Raw genomic sequence first — 23,224 nt, forward strand, 5'->3', positions numbered from 1 at the left:
AGATTTTATCGAGTTGATGAACTCCCAAAAGAACCCCAAAATTTCCATAATAGAGTACAAAAAGTAATGAAAAACAATATCAACATTATTTTCCATTTCAAGTTTAATCACCATATATGGATTGTCGCTTTGCTTGTTGGAATGGATACCCTCTTAAATAAGGATCACCTTCTCTAGATTTTTTTTTGTTTCATAAAACCACCTTGGTTTTTCAAGATTGTTGCAGTAATAATCTTACTTACTTTGGTGATCATTAATTTATTCAATATATTGTAGGATGAGTAGCATAAGGAGAGAGGCCGAAAGCGAGAGAAGGAGGTAGGTTTTGACTCTTTTGGAATTAGAGCGAGGAAGGAAGAGTTGGTATTTCCTCCCATCTTCCCTTTCAATCTAGATGAGTTCAACATTCTTCGAAGGTCCTTTTTTATTAAGTCCTAGAAATATTTGTAGAAGTTGATGGAAAATTGTCCGAACCAGGGGATTTATCTAGATCTAAGGACCTAATGGCCTCGATCACCTTCACGTTCTCAATTGTCTTGATGATATAGGAGTTATCTAATTATGAGAAAATCAAAGAAATAAAAGAATAAAGGATTGCACCTCTCCTAATCTCTACTGTATCTATTACTAAAAATATTATGTGTAGGTTAAATCCATACAATCAGCCTAATAATTATTAATAATTGAACAAAAAAATTGGAAACCTTATTCCAAAATCGACATACCTACCAGAGTATTTATATGGAGGAAATTCAATAGGAGAATTTACTCTTTCATCTCCTAGAAAAACATTGACTAACTATTAGAAGTTTTGGAGATTTTGGCCAAAATCCACGAAAGCAACTTTTAGTCAAATTCATGGGTCTTCCATGAGAGGCAGACTATGACTCATTCCTGAATACAATGAAACATTTTTACAATGAAACCATTATTTATGTTAATAAGATAATTGGTCTAGTTGTCCAAAATATTAGAATGAGTTTCTCTAAAGACAACAAAAATATATTATTACTAATGCAACATTATAAATTAAATGACTAAAAAATGTGGATAGCCATCAAAACACTTACCTCATAATACATTTCCCATTACCAAAAAAACACATAAAATTTAAATAATTATAACTTTAAATTAGATATTCATAAAAAATACCTCATAATACATCTCATATTACCAGAATAAAAATAAAAAGTAAAAAAATAAAATGGTAAAAAATAACTAACTTATAATTTTAATTTAGTTAGACCTTCCCGGAAACTCAATTGACAATAGTTATGAAAAAGAATTATTATGTACCACAATGTTCAAATGCTTTTAGTTTACCTATATAGACATATGTATTTTGAAATAGGGCTTCCAAATTTCCAATTTAATTATAGATTATTCTTAATAGTATTCACAAATCAAAGGTTGAAATTTGTTTCCAAAGTAGTTACGCCCTTCTTCCCTTTTAATTAAATTGATTAATTAAAATGGGGTCAATATTCATGGTTAAGAATGTTGTTACATGTTTTTTTAACTGTGTATATGATTAATTTATACATTAATTGTTTTTGTCTTTAACAATAATAATATTTTTTTAAATAAAGCTTAATATAGTTGTTTTAGTGGGGTGAATTTTCATGGTTAATAATCTTGTTATATGTTTGTTTAAACATGTATATATTTAATTTATATAATAATGATTTTTATCATTATCATTAACATTACTTTTTAAACTAAAGTATAATTTAAATTTTTTAAGCAACATTTATTATGGATTTATACTTTTAGGTGTTTACCATTCATTTAGTTTATATGGCTACCGTAGTTATTAATTGTTAAAAAAAGTAATATATCAGTTAAACATATATACATCTCAAGAAAAACATGTAACAAGATTCACCCCATTTTACCATGAAAATTCCTAATTTGTAAATAGAATTTGTTACAATATTATGATTTACTAATACTATATACCCAAAAAACCATAACTCATATTTATATTCAATTATTGATTAATCAATTTGATGGAAAAGGCATAACTACTTTGGAGATAAATATCAACCTATGATTTCTGAATACCACTGAGAATATCCTAGAATATTCTATGAATATTAAATCCCTACAATCCACCTAACAATTACCCATAATTAAGTTTAAATTCTAGAAGCCTTATTCAAAAAAGACATGTTGTATAATTAATGTGTATATCTATTTCGTAATAATACTTCTAGAATTTTAACTTAATTATTGATAATTATTAAGTGGATGGAAGAGATTTAATCTGTACTAAATATGTTGAGATATTCTTAGAAGGACTCACAAATCAAGGTTGAATATTTATCTCCATGTTAGTTATTCCGTTTAAATTAATTTATCTCAAATTAATTAATTAAAGAAATTGTATTCTAGCAAAAACTATTTATGAGTATAGAATTTCCTTGGTAAAGTGGGAGTGAATCTCCATGGTTAAGACTATCATAAATGATTTTTAAAATGCGTATATGTTTAATCTGTACATTAATAATTACGTCGTAAGGCGTTTCCCTCTGAAATGAACTTCCCTAAACGCCACTTGTCATTCCTGTGTGCCGTTAGATTATGTGTTAGATGATTAGAAGTTTGTTAATCGTCCGATCAAGGGAAGGTAGTTGAGTGGTTGCAACTATTCACGAACCCTCGCCTGAATGCTGCTAGATCAGATCCTGAAAGATTTGTCTGTACCCTTTTCGTCTTCTCTGCTCTTGCTTCCCGTGTTGCCTGACATACCTCTGAAATGGGCTCCATCGAATCTCTAGGGCAAATTTTATCCATGGCTTTCCTGAATGTTTAGCTGTTTCCTTCTGTTCAAATCCTCCAGTTTTAGCCCCCTTTACCCCAGTTCCATTCTGGATTACCCTCTGAGATAAAAAAAAAAAAAATAATAATAATAATAAAATAAAAAAATCTATCTGCCTGAACTGGATCATAGCTTCTGCCAGGGATTTGGGGTTTTCAAGGTTGCTCAATCCACGATCTGTGGAAATAAATGGCATCTGCACTGATTAGCGATCTCTGTGTTCCGAATTTGCACGGATTTTCGCAGGATAAGAAGAAGAGGCAGCAGGGTTGCGGTCAGGGTTTGTGCATTATGTGAACTTGCATTAGGCTAAAGGTCGAATTGTACTGCAGAGTAGAAGGATAAAATGCAATTCCAACGTCGAGGAGGCTAATGCCATTGTTGAGGTAGAGAAAGCGGAAGATCCTTTTAAATCCCTGAGTCGAGTGTGTGCAGTGTTGGGAACTCAGTGGGGTGACGAAGGAAAGGGAAAGCTCGTAGACATTTTAGCACAGCACTATGATATTGTGGCCCATTGTCAGGTACTCACCCATCCTCCATTTTTTTTTTCATTGTCGTTAAATCCATCTTAACTGGTAAGTATATTTACCGATTATACTACATCTTTATCGCAGGGAGGGGAAAATTCAGGTCACACCATATATAATAGCGAGGGAAAGAAATTTGCTCTTCACCTTGTCCCTTCTGGAATAGTGAATGAGAAATCCCTATGCGTTATTGGGAATGGAGTCGTTGTGCATCTTCTAGGACTATTTGAAGACATAGACGGGCTTGAGTCTAATGGAGTGTCTTGCAAAGGAAGACTGTTGATTTCTGACCGTGCTCATTTACTATTTGATTTCCATCAAACTATTGATGGAATGAGAGAAGCAGAACTTGCAGGGTCGTTAATTGGAACGACAAAAAGAGGGATTGGTCCTTGTTATGCAAGCAATGCAATCCGAAATGGTATTCAGGGAAGTGATTTAAGGCACATGGATACATTTCCTGAGAAGTTGGATATTCTTTTGCATGATGCCGCATCCCGTTTAAAGGCTTTGAGTATAGTAAAAGCATGTTACAGACTGAAGTGGATCATTACAAGAGATATTCTAAGCGAATAGAACCTTATATTGCTGACACTGTTCATTTGATGAATGATGCATTCTCAAGCGGGAAGAAGATTTTGGTTGAAGGCGGCTAGGCGACCATGTTAGATTTCGATTTTGGAACTTATCCATTTGTCACTTCTTATAATCCATCTGCCGGTGGAATCTGTACTGGACTTGGTATTTCTCCAAGACATATTGGTGATATGATTGGTGTGGTATGTGATATGATTTTTTATTAACATGCATATGCAAATTCATGCAGGTTAAAGTTCTAATGAAAATTGGATGCATCAAGAAAGGTTTAAAAATTTACTGATGACTAACCACGGTTTTGATCTGCAGGCTAAATCATACACAACAAGAGTGGGTTCAGTTCCTTACCCGACAGAACTCTTGGATGAAGCGGGTGAAGATCTTCGATCAGCTGGACATGAATATGGCACCCCAACTAGCCGGCCTCGTCGTTGTGGTTGGCTAGATCTGGTTTCACTTAAATATTCTTATCAAATCAATGGTTTCTCAGCACTTAATCTGACAAAACTTGACGTACTTTCTGGGTTATCTCGAATAACGCTTGGGATAGCCTATAAAGGGCCTGATGGAAATGTGTTGAAATCTTTTCCTGCGGACCTTAACCTTCTGCAAAAAGTAGAGGTACTTTCCTTTCAATTCAGAGCCATGGATCTCAATTACTTAACGGGCAACTTAAAATAGTATGCTTCTATAATTTTATGTATGAGTATTGAAAGTATCATGAAAAACATTTTGTGATGCATAAAAGTTGAGAAAGGGGAACGCCAGGCATAATAAGTGAAAAAATATTGTAACTAGATGTCAGGTCGGCATCTACAAGCCTGTGTTTTGATCTTTAGATTATACGAATACATATATGGTTCAAATCCATAATCAGTAGAATAGTACCATGGAGGCAACAGTTAAATTAATGTCAGCCTATCTGATGCTGTCTGCTTAAGCTTCACATCCTTGTGAGGTTTAATCAGACAGCTTCATTTACGATGATCATTATATCGAGTGCTATGCTGCAATCTCTACCTTTAAAAAATCAGAAATCCACTATTTTAGTACTCTACATTGTATATGTATGAATTATTTTGCTAAAACTTATAGAAAGCTTGTTTGCACTGAGGCTTTGGCCCCATAATTTTCGCCTCTTGAACCTTTGACCCTAACTGTTAAATTTATTTTATTTGGTCATTTGTGTTAGACCTGCTACCAATTTGAGTCTCTCTCGGTGTATAGTTTTATTTGTATCTTTGTAGATAATATTCTGCATATGTCATATTCCTTTTTCCTTGCAATTTGTTTCTAACATTATGTCATGTCAAGGTTATTTGAAATCTTGTTTCCTTGAGAAAGTTTCTCATTTCAAACTCAAATTTTGATAAAAGCATTTTTCTCTTCTCTGGTACCCAATTCTAATATAACTTGGTCACATGCAGGTTATTTATGAAGATCTGCCTGGATGGCAGGCTGATATATCTAAAGTGAGAAGCTATCAAGACTTACCATCTGCTACTTGCCTCTATGTGGAAAGGATCGAGAATTTACTTGGAATACCAATCGATTATATTGGTGTTGGGCCAGGTCGTGATGCTTTAATAGTGAAGTAATAGGATCAACAGATTTTAAAGTCATCCCATGGAGTTTGTTGTCCAAGAAGCAGGTCAAAAACATGCATGGGAACTTTTAATGGCCTAACATTCCTTGTGTCATTTTTGGCTTTTGTGACTTTTTTATATCAGTCCCTTGTCCAAAACCCTTTGGTTAGTCTAAGCAGGAATAAATTCAAGAAATTTTAGGCTCTTTCTTTCTACAATGCATGATCATTTGATGACAAAGAGGTATTAGTAACTCGTCACTACGAAACTGAAAAAGGGTACGTAACCAACAAATCATACTACCATATCTGAAGAAAAAGCAGCAGCTAAAAAGAGAAATTATACTAATGCATATATAGTTTACTTGCATGATAATGATGTGTTTTCAGCTATAAAACATTGTTTGTAGTGGTTGGTAAAATTCAGCTAGTGTAATTGTGAGGGATAATGAAATTTTCCATCATCTCCTGATTTTCTGCCACTATTTCACCACTGGCTGATAAACTCACAATGTTTCTAGCTGATATTTTCAAGATTCTTGGAATTAGTGTCCAGTTAATGCCCAAGGGTCGTAAAAAGGAATGTCAAGCATGTATTAAAAGGTTCATGATGATAATGGGTTCCATGACCAGTGAAGGTATCATCCGAAGATATTTCTGTCTTTTTCTTTCCGATCTTCAAATAGAGAAGAAATCAAATTGCACTATGGTGAAAATTAGCGTGTGCAAAAGTATTCTATTTTAGGTAAAAGATGTGTTGATTGTCTGAATGGTCAGTTTTTAGTTTGGAATGAGGAAGTACAATCTGATGAGGGGCCTAAAAGCATTTTAGACACGACAAGAATTTTTTAATGATATTTTGATTATATCAAAACTAGATTTACCGTTCACTTAACTGGCAGAAAATTGTTATTATTTTGATGGAGTATCTGATTTGACAAATGGGAATCGTCAAGTGTTTTAGACCTTCCAACTAAAAAACCAAATTCTTGGAGACCCTTGAACGAAAGGTATTTTTGGTTCCGGACCTTGGAGACCCTTGAACTAAGAGTAAGGTTTCATTATTGGTACATCTCTAGGTTTGGGGTTATTAACATGCTTCCTCATGTCCTAGAAATACAAATTCTTAGATAAGATGAAGTAATTTTAGTTAATAATTTCAAGGTATTTTTGGTTCTGGACCTTGGAGACCCTTGAACTCAGATTCGGGTTTCATTATTGGTACATCTCTAGGTTTGGGGTTATTAACATGTTTCCTCATGTCCAAGAAATACAAATTCTTAGATAAGATAAAGTAATTTTAGTTAATACATTGGAACCAAGTAAAGTGGTAAATCTTTATTATTATTGTATTTTTAATTTATTTTTCTTATAAATTTATATTTTCAAGAGAAATTTTAAAATTTTGTTATATATGTAGTGCAATTAGTTAATATTTTTTTTTAAAGTTTTATAGGTTTTAATTTTTGTTTTATTTGGATTTTTCTCATCTCTTTTTTTTTAAACTCTTTAATTTCTGTTTGATATGATAATGTGATTTAATGATGATATTTAAATGATTTTTTGCTGCTTCTTTCTTCTTTTTTCTTTTTACTTGCCCTTTATATTATTTTGAAGATATTATTTAAATATTTATTTTCTTTTAAATATTTTATAATGTGATTTAATGATGATATTTTAATGACTTTTTGCTTCTTCTTTTTTCTTTTTACTTGCCCTTTATATTATTTCGAAGAAAATATTTAGATTTTTATGCCGTAAGGTGTTTCCCTCTGAAGTGAGCTTCCATAAAATCCACTTGTCATTCCTGTGTGCCGTTAGATTATGTGTTAGATGATTAGAAGATTGTTAATCGTTTGATCAAGGGAAGGTAGTTGATTGGTTGCAACTGTTCATGATATTTGAAATAGTTGCAAACCCTCGCTTGAATGCTTCTAGATCGGAGCCTAAAAGATTTGCATGGGGTACCCTTTTCAACTTCTCTGCTCTTGCTTCCCGCGCTGCCTAAAAGACCTCTGAAACGGGCTCCATTGAATCTCTGGGGAAAATTTTATCCATGTCTTTCTTGAATATAGAAATGAGATCCAAATAAAATAAGGTCAGAGATGAATCGTCTGATGACGACTGCTGCGTCCAAATGGTTTTCTTGATTGAATCTGTCGTCCAAATGGTTTTTGTGATTGAATCTACAGGAGTTGAGGGTGAATCCACCCCAGAGGAAGAAAAGCCATTGAGAAATCCATTGCCATTGTCAAAAAGTTTCTTTAGATTCGTGTTGGGTGTTGTTGAAGACGCCTACGAGTTTTCGTCTGCAATTTTTATGCCAGGGGAAACCTTGTGCCTCTGAATGGACCCATTCCATAGTTTGGAGATCTTTTGCATCAGAAAAATGATGCTTTTGCTGGTAATCCAGGTCTTTGTGGTCACCCACTGACAAATTTATGTTCAATTCCTTCAACACTCTCGGATCCTCCAAAAATCAGCCCACCTTCAGCAATTGGAGCCATGCCTCTTATCAACAAGGGAAAATGTCTGAGTAAAGGCACCATAGCTGCCATTGTATTTGGCGATTTTGTAGGGATAAGCCTCCTTTGCGTAGTTTTTATGTACCGTTACTGGGGAACAAGAAGAAAGAAGGAGTCATAGGATGGGCCTAATACCAGGAATATTCAGTTGGATGACAATGGAGATTGTTCTTCCAGTTTGGGTAGAGTTGGATAGCTCTGCCTTAAAAAATTTGATGAGAGCTCAGATGGAAGTGTCTCGAACAATGGAGATCAATAGCAAGGAACTTTTGTGACATTAAATGGAGATCTTGACATGGAATTAGATAAGCTACTCAGAGCCTCTACATATATATTGGGTGCTAGTGGTTATACTATATTGTATAAGGCAGTTCTGGAAGATGGGCTAACTTTTGCAGTAAGGCGACTTGGTGATGGTGGTTTGGAAAGGTACAAGGATTTTGAAGCAGAAGCTAAAGCAATCAGTAGGGTTAAACATCCCAACATTGTTCGCCTCTGAGTTTTCTATTGGGGTATAGAGGAAAAACTATTGGTTTATGACTACATTCCACATGGAAGCTTGGAAAATGCCTATTATGGTGGGTTCTCTTGTTCTCTTTTTTCCATTTCATGTATATATGCAGGAAATCTCGTTCAATTCGTTCCTGCATGGTTGTTTTTCATTTCTTTTTACAAAGATAGCCCTTCAATCGCTTGCATATTATGAGTTTCTTAAGGATTCCACGATCTCCCCTCTTTAGCTACTATTGGTAATCACAAGCCAGCATATTATGAGTTCTTCTAACCAAGCTAATCCTTGGGGCTATCTCTGCTAGATTATTATCAACTAGCCTTGGTGGCATTTGATATTATAGTGAATTTTCATTTGCTATTATTCCAAATAGTCTGCAGGCTTATTCAGAAGTATTCCATTAGCTTGGTAATTGCACAAGTCCCTGAAATTGAAGCCATCACTAGTAAGGTTGATTTCTCCATGCCTTTTAGAATGACCGTGTATGAAACTGTAGACCTTGAAAGTCTTTTCTATATTTTCTGAAGGATACAAACACCGGGAATAAGAAAATGAAGGAAAGTGAAAGTTGAAGGTTGTTTATTGCTTTAGGGTTATTTTTCTGGAGATTCTTACTGGGAAGCCACCTTCAGATAAGGATTTTGCAGCATGGGGTCAAAAATTTGTTGATGACAAGCATCGCCTTTTGCGCATCATAGATCCTACTCTTCAACCAGAGGTTGAAGGAAGGGAAGAAATCTCAGTGTCTGTGGGGATTGCATTGAATTGTGCTTCTGCCTCCCCTCAAAAGAGACCATCAATGAAGGAGGTATTGCATTTTCTAGAAAAAATGCCATCATACACAATCGATTAACCAATTATTTCTTCCTATGTAGCATCCTTGCTTTGACATAATTTGGATAGAGATGAGGACTTACACCCACATTCCATATTCAACAACTCTACTTAGACATTGACATAACTCATATAGACACCACTATGATTGGGACTCAGCAACATACAAACTCTGTTGTCAACTCAGCTGCTTATGAAATGGCCAGAGTCTTCTTAAAAATTTCAATATTTCTACAGTTGAGGATTGTAGCAAAGCTTAGGGATCAAACTTAACTCCATGCTTATGAGGCATCCGTGTTCTCACAGTTTACTTGCAGCTCATTCTCAGTTTTAATGGGAAGGTGATATATGGTGTATTATTGTTGCAATGGCAGGGGATGGATTTTAATTGCTGGTTGGATGAAAAGAAATTGATGCAAATCAATATTGAAAATTAGATTTATCGGTTCCGCTATAGTTTTGCATATACAAAGAAGAAACTTCTCTTTTTTCAAGTTAGAATATTTATATATACATGTTCATCTGAGCAACAAATGATAATTTATCAAAACCATGAGAATGCTACACAACTTCCTTCATAAGCCTTCTTAGGAAGACCTTGAAATAAGACAAGTGACCCTGTGCTTGTATTTGTATCTTATTCTACATAACATCTTCTTACTTAGCCGGAGAACAATTAGCTGCAGTATTTATATCAGTTTCTATGGAATGTTTCTGCTGTTATATATTGAAGAGGTCCATTATACCATATTCCTGGTAAGCCATATTTTATTGATGACTGCGTTAATTACTTTAGTTTGGAGACTAAACACATCATAATGACTCAATTAATTACATTACAGTATTGGGATATTGTGTTGCATCATAACAATATGGATTGCATTGATGGGAAAATTAAATTGTATTGTTATTGTTTTGCATATTATGAGTTTCTTATGGATTCCACAATCTCCCCTGTTTAGCTACTATTGGTAATCACAAGCCTACATATTATGAGTTCCTTATGGATTCCACACTTTTCCCCTGTTTAGCTACTGCTGGTAACCACTAGATATTCAATGACATTTGACCCTAAGAATTCCTTGAGCATTTGCACTAAAGCATCTTCTAACCAAGCTAATCCTTTAGACTATCTTTGCTAGATTGTTATCGAATAACCTTGGTGGCATTTGATATTATAGTGAATTTTCATTCACTATTATTCCAAATAGTCTGTAGGCTTATTCAGAAGTATCCCACTGGCTTGGTAATTGCTCAAGTCCCTGAAATTGAAGCCATCACTAGTGAGGCTGATTTGTCCATGCCTTTTAGAATGACCGTGTATGAAATTGTAGACCTTGAAAGTCTTTTCTATATTTTCTGAGGGATACAAACACCAGGAATAAGAAAATGAAGGAAAGTGAAAGTTGCAGGGTTTTTTTTGGCAGAAGCATCATAGATGTGAACAAAGGTTGTTACATCAAACAACTAAAGAGCAATTATACAGGATCCCCATCTCTACATAAGCAAGGAGAGCTAGAATATACAGTTGGTTCCAACTTCAAGAAATATAACTTTGAAAGTGAAAACGAGAAGTTTAGGAATAGGAATCAACTTTCTGTGATGTGTCAAATTATTTGGGATACTTCATCTTTGTTTCTTCATATAAAAATTAATTAAAGATAAAAATATCAGTGAATCTTGTTCAGATTCTGGATTCTGCAGAGTCTATCCCTGTTTTCATGAAAGGAAGTTTGTTCATGGAAATGTTAATCCAAGCAACATCCTTCTAGGCTTTGACATGGAGCCATACATAGCAGATTTTGGGCTAGAAAAGCTACTGGACACTGCCAGTGTCAAGTATAGTAGCTCTTCTATCCACCTAAGGAACCTTGAAGGTATATTTTTAGGGAGCAAATGTTCCACTGGCTCCCGCGATATCCTGCAAACAACACCTGATTTGTTGGGTAGTCCAGGTACATCCAAGAACTTTGTATCTCCTTACCAAGCCCCAGAGGCATTGAAAACTCTCAAACACAACCAAAAGTGGGATGTGTATTCCTTTGGGGTTATATTTATGGAGATTCTTACTGGGAAGCTACCATCAGATAAGGATTTTGCAGCATGGGGTCAAAACTTTATTGATGACAAGCATCGCCTCTTGCGCATCATAGATCCTACTCTTCGACCAGAGGTTGAAGGAAGGGAAGAAATCTCAGTGTCTGTGGGGATTGCATTGAATTGTGCTTCTACTTCCCCTCAAAAGAGACCATCAATGAGGGAGTTATTGCATTTTCTAGAAAAAAATGCCATCATCCACAACCGATTAACCAACTCTTTCTTCCTATGTATCATCCTTGCTTTGACATAAGTTGGACATAGATGAGGACTTACACCCACATTCCATATTCAACAGCTCTACTTAGACATTGACATAGCTCATATAGACACCTCTATGACTGGGACTCAGCAATAGACAAGCTCTGTTGTCAACTCAGCTGCTTATGAAATGGACAGAGTCTTCTTAAAAATTTCAATATTTAGGCCGATAGACCTTCCTTTGAGTGAGCTTTTCGTCTACACTTTGTTTCTATGTTTGACAACTGGTGTGCACCTTCAATTGGCATATGGTTGACATCTGTCGTGCAACTTCATTTCTATTTCTCCTCTTCAGCTTTCTGCTCTTCCTGTTTTCTTCCACGACCATTTATGTTCCTCCTGTTTTCGCTTTCTTCTCTTCCTGTTCTCTTCCACACCCTGCTGCAATAATGTTTTTGTGGTGTTCCACTAACTGCTACAATAATGTGTCTCGTTTCTGCTATGTAATCTATTGTGCACGACCTACTGTGTTGTATGGATCAATTTCGAGAAAAAAATGACGACGCAAATTGACAGAACAGGGGGCGCAAACCCTACTTGGAACGACAAGGCCATATTCAGAGTGGAAGAGAGTTTTCTCTGCTCTGAAACCTCTGCTGTGATGATGGAGATATACTGCGTGGGTTGCCTCAGGGATACCTACTAGGCACTGTGAGGGTGTTGCTTTCCACTCTCCTCAAGGGCTACGAGAGCATAGATTTCAATGGGATGAGTTTCTTGGCACTGCAGGTCCGTTCCTTCTGGTCACCCACAGGGCATTCTCAACCTTGGCACCATGATTCTTGATGGAGTAGATCTTCAGAGAATGAACAGATTCATCCCTGCAACTAGGGGGTTGTGGGTTTTAGAGATTTGATGGGGAATCCTGTCCAACCCAGGCCTTCGTTTGTGGGAAAATTATTGTCCATTAAACCTAATAACATTGTTGAAGCCCAAGAGCAAAAATCCCACTGTCAAGACTTCAATAGTAGTGCATGCAAGGAACATGGCAAAGATCAAGAAAAGCAGAAAGATGGTGGTGAGATGGTTGAGAAGGAGAAGAAGAAAGTTGTTGGCTACTATCAGATTCTCATGGCCCCAAAATTGAAAAGGAATAAATTTGGATTGAGGAATGGGGCTGCAAAAATTCATCTCAGTCCATCTAACAGTAACATATGTGCCAAGGAAGATAAAGATCCTGCTCTGGCTTACAACAAAGAAATAGCAATTTATGCATAGTGTTATCATCAATAATATTATTGTGCAAGAATATGTTGGTTTTCTGTTATTATATTCTTTGTGCAAGTGCCTTCAATTCCTAGCTGATTTGTGAAGTTCTTATTATGGCATACATAAATATTTTGAAAATCACGAGCCACTTGGATGAAACACTGGTTTATGTAAAAGTTTGAATAGATATATGAATCTGAAAAGGGCAAGTTCAGTGCCTTCAGTCTCTTACTTCAATATATATTCTTAGCCTATGTGGATGAACATTGGTTTGTGTAAAAGTTTGAATAGATATGAGTTTGAATTTTGCAATGGGCATGTTTAGTGCCTTCAGTTTGCTACTTTGATAGATACTCTTAGCCATTGTGGATCACACATTGGTTTGTTTAAAAGTTTGAATAGATATATAAGCCTCAAATGGGCAAGTTCAGTGCCTTCAGTCTGCTACTTTGATATATACTCTTAGCCACTGTGGATGAAATATTGGTTTGTGTAGAAATTTGAGTAGATATATGAGTGAATTGGGCAGGTTCAGTGCCTTCAGTCTTTGATATATACTACTCTTAGCCACTGTGGATGAAATATTGGTTTATGTAAACATTTGAATAGATATATCATATATGAGTGTGAAATGGGCAAATTCAGTGCCTTGAGTCTGCTGCTTTGATATATATAGAGTATACATATTTGTTTATAGGATGATCCCTGCATTTTTAACTTATGTCCTTCATTAATCAAATCGATCTTTCAAAGACACAATAGGCCTTCCTAATCTTGCAGAAAATGGTCCGTCCATATTAAGCCATAAGGATGAAAACCAAGCGAGATAATAATGAGCTAATGCAAGTGACTATTGTTGAAAAATATTTCTAACTCTCGTTTTACTTTGACATTATTTTATAATCAAGAAAATGTGAGAAAGAATGCTATATTAGAAGCCCATTAGATGAAGTTGGGGTAGATGTTATGGTTTGAAACTAACTCAACCGAAATTTTCTACATTGTTTTTATCAATATGGAAGCCTAAGAGGATAGGTGCAGGTGAAGCAATGGAGTTTTGAAATGGGTAGATTTTATAGTATAACACTAACAACCAAAATTTTCTACATTGCTCTTATCAATGTGAGAGCCTGAGAAGATAGGTGCAGGTGAAGCAATGGAGTTTTGAAATGGGTAGATTTTATAATCTAAAACTAACTCAAGAAAATTTTTATACATTGTTTTTATGAATATGAGAGCCTGAGACTATAGGTGCAAGTGAAGTAATGGAGTTTTGAAATGGAAATCACAACAATAAAATTCTAAAACGAAACAAAAAATGGATTTGGTACAAATTTATTTTTGTTTGTTCCATTATTATTGTATCTATGAATGGGTTTTTCTGCTTCTTGGCTTCGATCATGACCATTTGGGGTGGCCTTCTGCACTGATTTCCATCTTCTTTCATCATCGTGGGCTAGAGATTCTATGATGTGTTTTTTCTTATAAGTGAGTTCTATACAATGTCCAGATTTCAAAAGATTTCATTCATGGCATTTCTTCTCCTGTAATTTCAATCAGGATGGTCTCTAAATATTGCATTTCCTTGTGCAGTAAATTCACTCTATGTCATGGGGGAAGCTTACACATAGCTGGAGCTTAACAACATCTTAGCTCAAGATCTGAAGGAGATGCATCCTTTTGGCATGATGCATACCTACTGTGTTGTATGGATCAATTTCGAGAAAAAACTGACGATGCAAATTGACAGAACAAGGGGCGAAAACCCTACTTGGAACGACAAGGCCATATTCAGATTGGAAGAGTGTTTTCTCCGCTATGAAACCTCTACTGTGATAATGGAGATATACTGCATGGGTTGCCTCAAGGATACCTTACTAGGCATTGTGAGGGTCTTGCTTTCCACTCTCCTCAAGGGCTACGGGAGCACAGATTTCAGTGGGATGAGTTTCTTGGCACTCCAGGTCCGTCGTCCTTCTGGTTACCCATAGGGCATTCTCAACCTTGGCACCATGATTCTTGATGGAGTAGATCTTCAAAGAAAGAACAGATTCATCCCTCCAACTGGGGGGGTTGTGGGTTTCAGAGATTTTATGGGGAATCCTGTCCAACCCAGGCCTTCGTTTGTGGGAAAATTACTGTCCATTAAACTTAATAATGTTGTTGATGCCCAAGAACAACAATCCTGCTACCAAGACTTCAATAGTAGTGCATGCAAGGAACAGGACAAAGATCAAGAAAAGAAAAAAGATGGTGGTGAGATGGTTGAGAAGGAGAAGAAGAAAGATGTTGGCTGCTATCAGATTCTCATGGCCCCAAAATTGAAAAGGAATAAAGTTGGATTGAGGAATGGGGCTGCAAAAATTCATCTCAGTCCATCTGAAAGTAACATCTGTGCCAAGGAAGATCAAGATCCTGCTCTGGCTTACGACAAAGCAATAGAAATTTATGCATAGTGTTATCATCAATAATATTATTGTGCAAGAATACGTTGGTTTTCTGTTATTATATTCTTTATGCAAGTGCCTTCAATTCCTAGTTGATTCGTGAAGTGCTTATTATGGCATACATAAATACTTTGAAAATCACGAGTCACTGTGGATGAAACACTGGTTTATGTAAAAGTTTGAATAGATATATGAATCTGAAAAGGGCAAGTTCAGTGCCTTCAGTCTGCTACTTCAATATATATTCTTAGCCTATGTGGATGAACATTGGTTTGTGTAAAAGTTTGAATAGATATGAGTTTAAATTTTGCAATGGGCATGTTCAGTGCCTTCAGTCTGCTACTTTGATAGATACTCTTAGCCATTGTGGATCACACATTGGTTTGTTTAAAAATTTGAATAGATATATAAGTCTCAAATGGGCAAGTTCAGTGCCTTCAGTCTGCTACTTTGATATATACTCTTAGCCACTGTGGATGAAATATTGGTTTGTGTAGAAATTTGAGTAGATATATGAGTGAATTGGGCAATTTCAGTGCCTTCAGTCTTTGATATATACTACTCTTAGCCACTGTGGATGAAATAATGGTTTATGTAAACATTTGAATAGATATATCATATATGAGTGTGAAATGGGCAAATTCAGTGCCTTGAGTTTGCTGCTTTGATATATATAGAGTATATATATTTGTTTACAGGATGATCACTGCATTTTTAACTTATGTTCTTCATTAATCAAATTGATCTTTCAAAGACATAGTAGGCTTTCCTAATCTTGCAGAAAATCGTCCATCCATATTAGGTCATAAGGATGAAAGCCAAGCGAGATAATAAACATCTGATGCAAGTGACTATTGTTGAAAAATATTTCTAACTCTCGTTTTACTTTGACATTATTTTATAATCAAGAAAATGTGGGAAAGAAGGCTATATTACAAGCCCATTAGATGAAGTTGGGGTAGATTTTATGGTTTGAAACTAACTCAACCGAAATTTTCTACATTTTTTTTATCAATATGAAAGCGTGAGGAGATAGGTGCAAGTGAAGCAATGGAGTTTTGAAATCAATGAAGGAGATATTGCATTTTCTAGAAAAAATGCCATCATCCACAACCGATTAACCAATTCTTTCTTCCTATGTAGCATCCTTGCTTTGACATAAGTTGGACAGAGATGAGGACTTACACCAACATTCTATATTCAACAGCTCTACTTAGACATTGACATAACTCATATAGACATCTCTATGACTGGGACTCAACGACAGACAAACTCTGCTGTCAACTCAGCTGCTTATGAAATGGCGAGAGTCTTCTTAAAAATTTCAATATTTCTACAGTTGAGGATTGTAGCAAAAGCTCTAGGATCAAACTTAACTCCATGCTTATGAGGAATTCGCGTTCTCATAGTTTACTTGCAGCTCATTCTCAGTTTTAATGGGAAGGTTATATATGGTGTATTATTGTTGCAGTGGCAGGGGATGGATTTTAATTGCTAGTTGGACCAAAAGAAATTGATGCAAATCAATATTAACTAGTTATTGATAATTTTGCCCACTGAGTTCCCTCAGGTCGAGTACCATGCTTTCCTTGCTTATCAAAGAATATTGGTTATCAAAGAGTATTGATTCCTTTTCAATAGGAGTAGCATGTGAGTGTTAGTTTTATAAAGAAGATTCTTTTTATTATTAATAAAAATATAGATAGTTAGTTTCATTTTAAAGGGTTATAAATATGAGTTATAAATACAAGACTTAAAAGGTTGTAAATATTTCAAGGGTTGTAAATATGAATTATTAATTGTTTTTACTCAAAACTTGATAAATAGCAGTTTAGCAATTTCTTTTTAATTGAGTGACTCAAATTCATGTTTCTTTCGGTTAAAGGTAAACCCACTAAAGTGGAAAAAATTGTGATTCCAATAATTAGAGGGATTGTCATCATGGGGTGATAAAGAAATTTAATATTCCAAGAAGAGGAGGTAGTAGTAGATTCTGAATAAATTAGCAATGCAACAACATAAATGTTTGCAACAAATTTAGAGAGACCCACCTTGTTGAATAATGCACATACTACATGGATAATGGATTTCCGCACTTTATGCCTTACGACGTTTTCTTTGCAACATCTAGTGCAAATGCTAGTAATAATAATAATAACAATAATAATATCTAGTTATTTTTTATATTTTTTAATCTTAGCAATATAAGATATATCATGGAATAACACTACTTATTCAATGTTGATTTTTTGATAATAAAAAATAAAATCTACATTGAATAAAATTTTATTTATAGTATGTTAGAACATGTAATTCCCACTTTCCTCAATATGTATAAGATTATTTAATTATTGTAATTTTAATGGATAATTGATATATATATTCATCAGTTACATTATAATAAGATTATATTGTATTAAAATATAATATTTTTATTGTGTTAAAAAATTGTTAAAATCATTTTCTTCTAATTGCGATAGTAATTAGAATAATAACTAGTAAACCAAAATAAACCCAAATAATCACAAAAAAATATATATTATAAGAAGTCATCTAACTTTTTAATTAAAAGAATTAAAATAATTTTCATTTTAAATTTGAAAATTTAAATGGCAAATAATTTCATGTTCTTTCATACAAAAAGTCATTAAGATAATAAACAATACATATTAAAGCAAAATAATTCAATTTGAAAAAATAATAATGAACTCAAATTTAAATCCGGAATACACATAACCTTTATATTTACTGTTTAGGATCGATCTAATAAAAATTCCTTTTTTATATAAAATTTGAATTTAGATAATGATTGCCAGCTATAAAAGGAGGTTGAAATGTCACATACATCGCATTTAATTTAGTCAATGCCAATACCACTGAAATAAACTTAAATGAAGATTCCCAACTCTGGCACTAATTTAGTCAATGCCAATAGCGCTATAAAAGGAAAATAGAGTTGAAATGTCTCATACATCGCATTTAATACTGTTGCAGATGTATGATGCTTTGCCATATTCATTTAGTCAATGCCAATAGCACTGAAATAAAGTTAAATGAAGATTCCCAACTCCGGCACTAATTTAGTCAATGCCAATAGCGCTATAAAAGGAAAATAGAGTTGAAATGTCGCATACATCGCATTTAATACTGTTGCAGGTGTATGATGCTTTGCTATGTTGATTTAGTCAATGCCAATAGCACTGAAATAAAGTTAAATGAAGATTCCCAACTCTGGCACTAATTTAGTCAATGCCAATAGTCCAGTTGCGAAGCACCATTCACTTATTGCCAAATGATGACGGCTAAAGATTGAAATGAAGCTGAGTTGATGAAGGTTTTTTCAGTGGTTGTTTCGATAGAACCATTTTAAGTACACGTTCTACAGAATATATGACTCGTCTCTTTTCGAAGGCGGAGAGCATGTCCCATGTTATACCTCTATTCAAATATGTGGACCATAGATATCTCAGAAAATATAAATGGTGAACTTTCCACAATGAAGTATCTGTAATATGCCGTCTTCAGATAGATCTATGGTCCCGATTTGTAGTTGGCTCCAGGTCAACATTGGAGGACTAGTAGTTGGTTTTGCTCAAAGGAATAGGTATAGGAGAGAGAGTAAAAAAAGCTCATCTGGTTAGGTGAATATTCCATCATATATTTTAATAGTAAAATAATTTTTTTATTAAAATAGTAAAATATATAAAAGAATGTAATAAATATCATATTATAGAGTAGTTTAATGGTTAGATTATTTTTTTGGGATTAAATTAAGTGATATAGTTGGATTGAAATTGTGAATTTTTAATGAGAATCTTTAAATAGATTTAGCTCGGAGGAAAATTTCTAAACATTCAAATTTTACGAGTCAAACTTATATTTCTGACCCTCACAAAATTTGAATAAAAGAATGTAACCCAAAAAGAAAGATGATGGGAAAGAAAAAAAGGAAAAAGGAAAAAGCCAAATAATTAAACCCTATATCAAATATACCAAACACATTAACGTTCTGTTCCAAAATACAGATTTGTATGGCTATGCATTTCGGCAGCGCTTATGCACAATTTTCTTTAAATTACGCGTTGCAAGGTATGGGCGGACACAACACTTCCCATAATATTAGAAAGATTGAAGTCTAGTGGAGTGTTCTGATCACACTGTTACAGTGCGGGATTCTTAATTTTTGTGGCCAAGATCTACACTTTTTCCATTTCCGCTCCATTGTGGTTGTTAGAAAAATGGCACAAACATTAATGGAAGTGAATACTGTGAAATCCCTAGCCGATCTGGGTATTGAGGATCTACCTGTTAATTACATTAAGGACGACAATGAACGGCCAGCTGTGGCATACAATGATTTCAGCAAAGTGGTGCCCGTCATTTCCCTTGCGAATGCAAGAGCCGGAGGAGCAGAGCACGCACAGCTAATAAGAGAACTCGGAGCGGCCTGTGAAGAGTGGGGAATGTTCCAGATCATAGATCATGGCGTCCCTGGAGAACTGAACTCTCAGATAATGTGTTGTGCCGAGGAGTTCTTTTCGCTTCCAGTGGAAGAGAAGATGCAGTACGCCATACAGGCAGGGCAGTTCGTAGGATATGGAAATGGGAGCTTTATCAACGATGACCCCTTCAAGGACTGGAGAGAACTATACGTCACGACATGCTACCCGGCGCGGGACATTCAAAGCGGGCCTGCAAAGCCAGTTCAGTTCAGGTCAGCCTGCATTTCTTTGGTTTATGTACATTATCTAGTCCATTACACGATCATATATTTTATCTATCCCACGCTCGAACTGTCATTGTTTTTCAGGGAAGCTTTAGCCAACTACAGCGATGCGATGATGGAGTTGGCCAAAACACTACTTGGGCTCATCTCAGAATCGCTAGGAGTTGAAGCAGATGCGATCGAGAAAGCATGTGGAGAAGGCCAACAGAAAGTTCTCTTGAATTACTACCCGACTTGCCCCCGCCCCGCTTTAACGTTAGGCCTCAGGAGACATACCGATCCAGGAACTCTTACCATTTTACTGCAAGACAATGTTGGAGGCCTTCAAGCCACAAAGGACGATGGTGAAACGTGGGTTACAGTGGAACCCATTGATGGAGCTTTCGTTGTAAATATCGGAGACCATATGCATGTCAGTGCCTATATTTATTGCTTTTCGGAACATTTTAATTCTGTATTGAACGTATTGAGATTAAAAGAAACTGAGTTACAGTATAAACATAAAATGAACCTCTATGATCTTCGTCGTACTTATTTCGAAATATTATGTTATTTAATTCATCGTGAAACATAACAAATAATTTTGAGAGAATAAGCTATCTTGTTTTAGGATTATGTCACAAGATTAGGTCTTGCACGAGGATTGTGTATGAAGATTATCTCGGTTGAAAATATCACCCAATCTGTCTTTTAATAACCTCAAAAATAACCAGAAGAGCACTTTTTTATTTATGCGGTTTATTGTATTAGGGTTGTGGTATTTTGGTTTCATGCATGCATGTTGAATTTGTTTTTTTCTGCGTGATGCATGGATTTTTAGATAGTCTATACAATATTGGTAGAAGGAGAGAGTGATCATTAAATTTATTTAATAACTATACAAATTAAACTCATCTTATAATTGAATCATCAACATAAATAAAAATATTAATTTTTTAATTAATTAACTTTTTGATTATATAATCTAAATGTTAAATATTTTTTTTAAACCAATCAACTATCAAAATATATATATATATATATATATATATAGATATATATATATATATGGGGTTGCTCAACAAAGTATTATGTTACAAAATATTTTAGATTCAAATTATTCAAGTTTATCCGTAGACTGCTTGCTAGGAGCAGTTTGGTTCTAAAGATTAGTGATCATACGAAAATAACTATACAAATATATATGAATTCCAACAATACTTTATTTAGGTCTTGGACGAGGATTGTGTATGAAGATTAGCTCGGTTGAAAAAATCATATAATCTGTCCTTTAATAACCTCAAAAACAACCACAAGACCACTTTTTATTTATGCGGTTTATTGTATTAGGGTTGTGGTATTTTTGTTTCATGGATGTAGGGTTGTGGTATTTTTGTTTCATGGATGTAGGTTGAATTTGTTTTTATTTTATTATATTAATAAATAAAAATTTATGTGATGTATTGATTTTTAGATTTTCTACACAATATTTGTATAAAGTCAAAGTGGTCACTAGTTCTATGGAATATTAATATATAAGGGAGATTTATGTGAAAGGATTACTTTTTATTGATTTAATTTTAAAAATATGTAATTAATCATTTTTCAGTAATAAAATATTTTTAACTTAAAAAACTCCACCAGTTAAACTAATCTTATAAAAAATCATAATCATAAATATTAATATTAATTTCTTAATTAATTATTTTTTATTATATAATATAAAACATATATACTATTTTTTGTTTTTTTATTAAAACCATATATATATCGACGAAGTATTATGTCACATGATATTTTAGATTCAAATTCTTCAAGCTTATCCATGGACTGCGTGCTAGGGCAGTTAATTTGGTTCTGAAGATTAGCGATTATACGAAAATAACTATACAAATATATATGAATTCCAACAATACTTATTAACAAACTATTGTTTCCATGCTGCAGGTTTTGAGTGGCGGTATCTTCAAGAGCGCAGATCATCAAGCTGTTGTAAATTCGAATGTTCGAAGGCAATCCATAGTGACATTCTACAACCCCGCTCCAGACTCCATTGTTTATCCATTGGATGCATTAGCGGCGATAAAGGGAGAAGGTCGTGCTGGTAAAACTTTCGAGCCGTACGTGTACAGGGAGTTCTACCAGAGGAAGATGACCAAGCACCTCCTGGACAGTGAGATCAAACACATCAAGGCAATGAGTTTAGTACAGCAGCCAGAAGTGTAGCTGTGCAATTCCGCCTACATTATATAACTTGTTCTATCATATATCTTAGTTACGCATGTCGACATAAAGAGTTCTCCTACCACATGGTGTGGTTAGACTCACTGTGTATTGGCTCTATATAACTGTTTCCACCTAATAACCTAAGGCACCTTGTGCGTTAGGAAATGAGTTGTTCTACCATGTAGCGGGGTTAGACTCTATCTGTGAGTCAATAAAGGTAACGAACAACTATTTTTATGTAAAACTTACATAAGTGGAAGTTATTAATGCATGGAGATTGATATGAAAAGAATTTAATATAGACATATTAGTTTAATGTAATTATATTAATTCAAATTATGATATGACTGGATTTACATGTCCAGGAGAACGAGAATGTGATGCTATATTGTTTCGGGGGTTGGAGGATTCAGTAAAATTCAACTAAGGGGCGGTCGGGCATTCAGTATGTTAGAAATTTCTGTTTATTTCAAACACAAAAGAAATTCACAGAGAACAACGCTCTGTTTTCAATACAGGATCTTTAATCATATAAAAGAAAAACTGTTACAGAATTGTCTTCCTCTACAGAGGGGTTACAACAGGAATACTTCAGTTCCAGAATCTGTTTTCAACTATCTTAGCACTGCTGTGCGTTTACAGATAAAATTACAAAACTCTCAGATTCTTCCAATATATGCTTATATCTCATTCTATATATATATATATCAGAACTGCTGTTCATTACATATATATATATATATATATATATATATATATATGTTGAAAAACATATCTGATTCTAAACGATAAGATAGAAGAAAATATCCTACCTACATTTACCAACCGCAGTAAATTTCATTTATTACTCGGTTGAAAATATCCTACCGGAATTTAATG

The 23,224-nt window shown here is 34.5% G+C and overlaps 1 protein-coding gene and 2 pseudogenes across 1 annotated transcript; all 3 read left to right on the plus strand.

Annotated features, from left to right (window-relative positions):
* Positions 1-5,626, plus strand: part of LOC149226145 (adenylosuccinate synthetase, chloroplastic-like) — a 30,904-nt pseudogene extending 25,278 nt beyond the window's left edge.
* Positions 5,627-7,697: 2,071 nt separating this feature from the next.
* Positions 7,698-11,750, plus strand: LOC149226146 (putative LRR receptor-like serine/threonine-protein kinase At4g37250; annotated as a pseudogene).
* Positions 11,751-19,542: 7,792 nt separating this feature from the next.
* LOC149226147 (naringenin,2-oxoglutarate 3-dioxygenase-like) lies at positions 19,543-22,528 on the plus strand. Its single transcript, XM_089375223.1, has 3 exons — positions 19,543-20,128; positions 20,225-20,552; positions 22,067-22,528. The coding sequence occupies exons 1-3, from the start codon at positions 19,653-19,655 to the stop codon at positions 22,343-22,345; spliced, it is 1,083 nt and encodes a 360-aa protein (XP_089231349.1). The 5' UTR covers positions 19,543-19,652; the 3' UTR covers positions 22,346-22,528.
* Positions 22,529-23,224: the final 696 nt, after the last annotated feature.

This window comes from Pinus tabuliformis, chromosome J, assembly GCF_031772625.1.
Source record: "Pinus tabuliformis cultivar Carrire ecotype Pingquan chromosome J, CPIR1, whole genome shotgun sequence".
Lineage (NCBI taxonomy): Eukaryota > Viridiplantae > Streptophyta > Pinopsida > Pinales > Pinaceae > Pinus > Pinus tabuliformis.

Coding starts and splice junctions, on each gene's coding strand:
- LOC149226147 (XM_089375223.1), top strand. CDS start 19,653: ATGGCACAAACATTAATGGAAGTGAATACTGTGAAATCCCTAGCCGAT. Junction 20,129..20,224: donor GCAAAGCCAGTTCAGTTCAG/GTCAGCCTGCAT, acceptor ATTGTTTTTCAG/GGAAGCTTTAGCCAACTACA. Junction 20,553..22,066: donor ATATCGGAGACCATATGCAT/GTCAGTGCCTAT, acceptor TCCATGCTGCAG/GTTTTGAGTGGCGGTATCTT.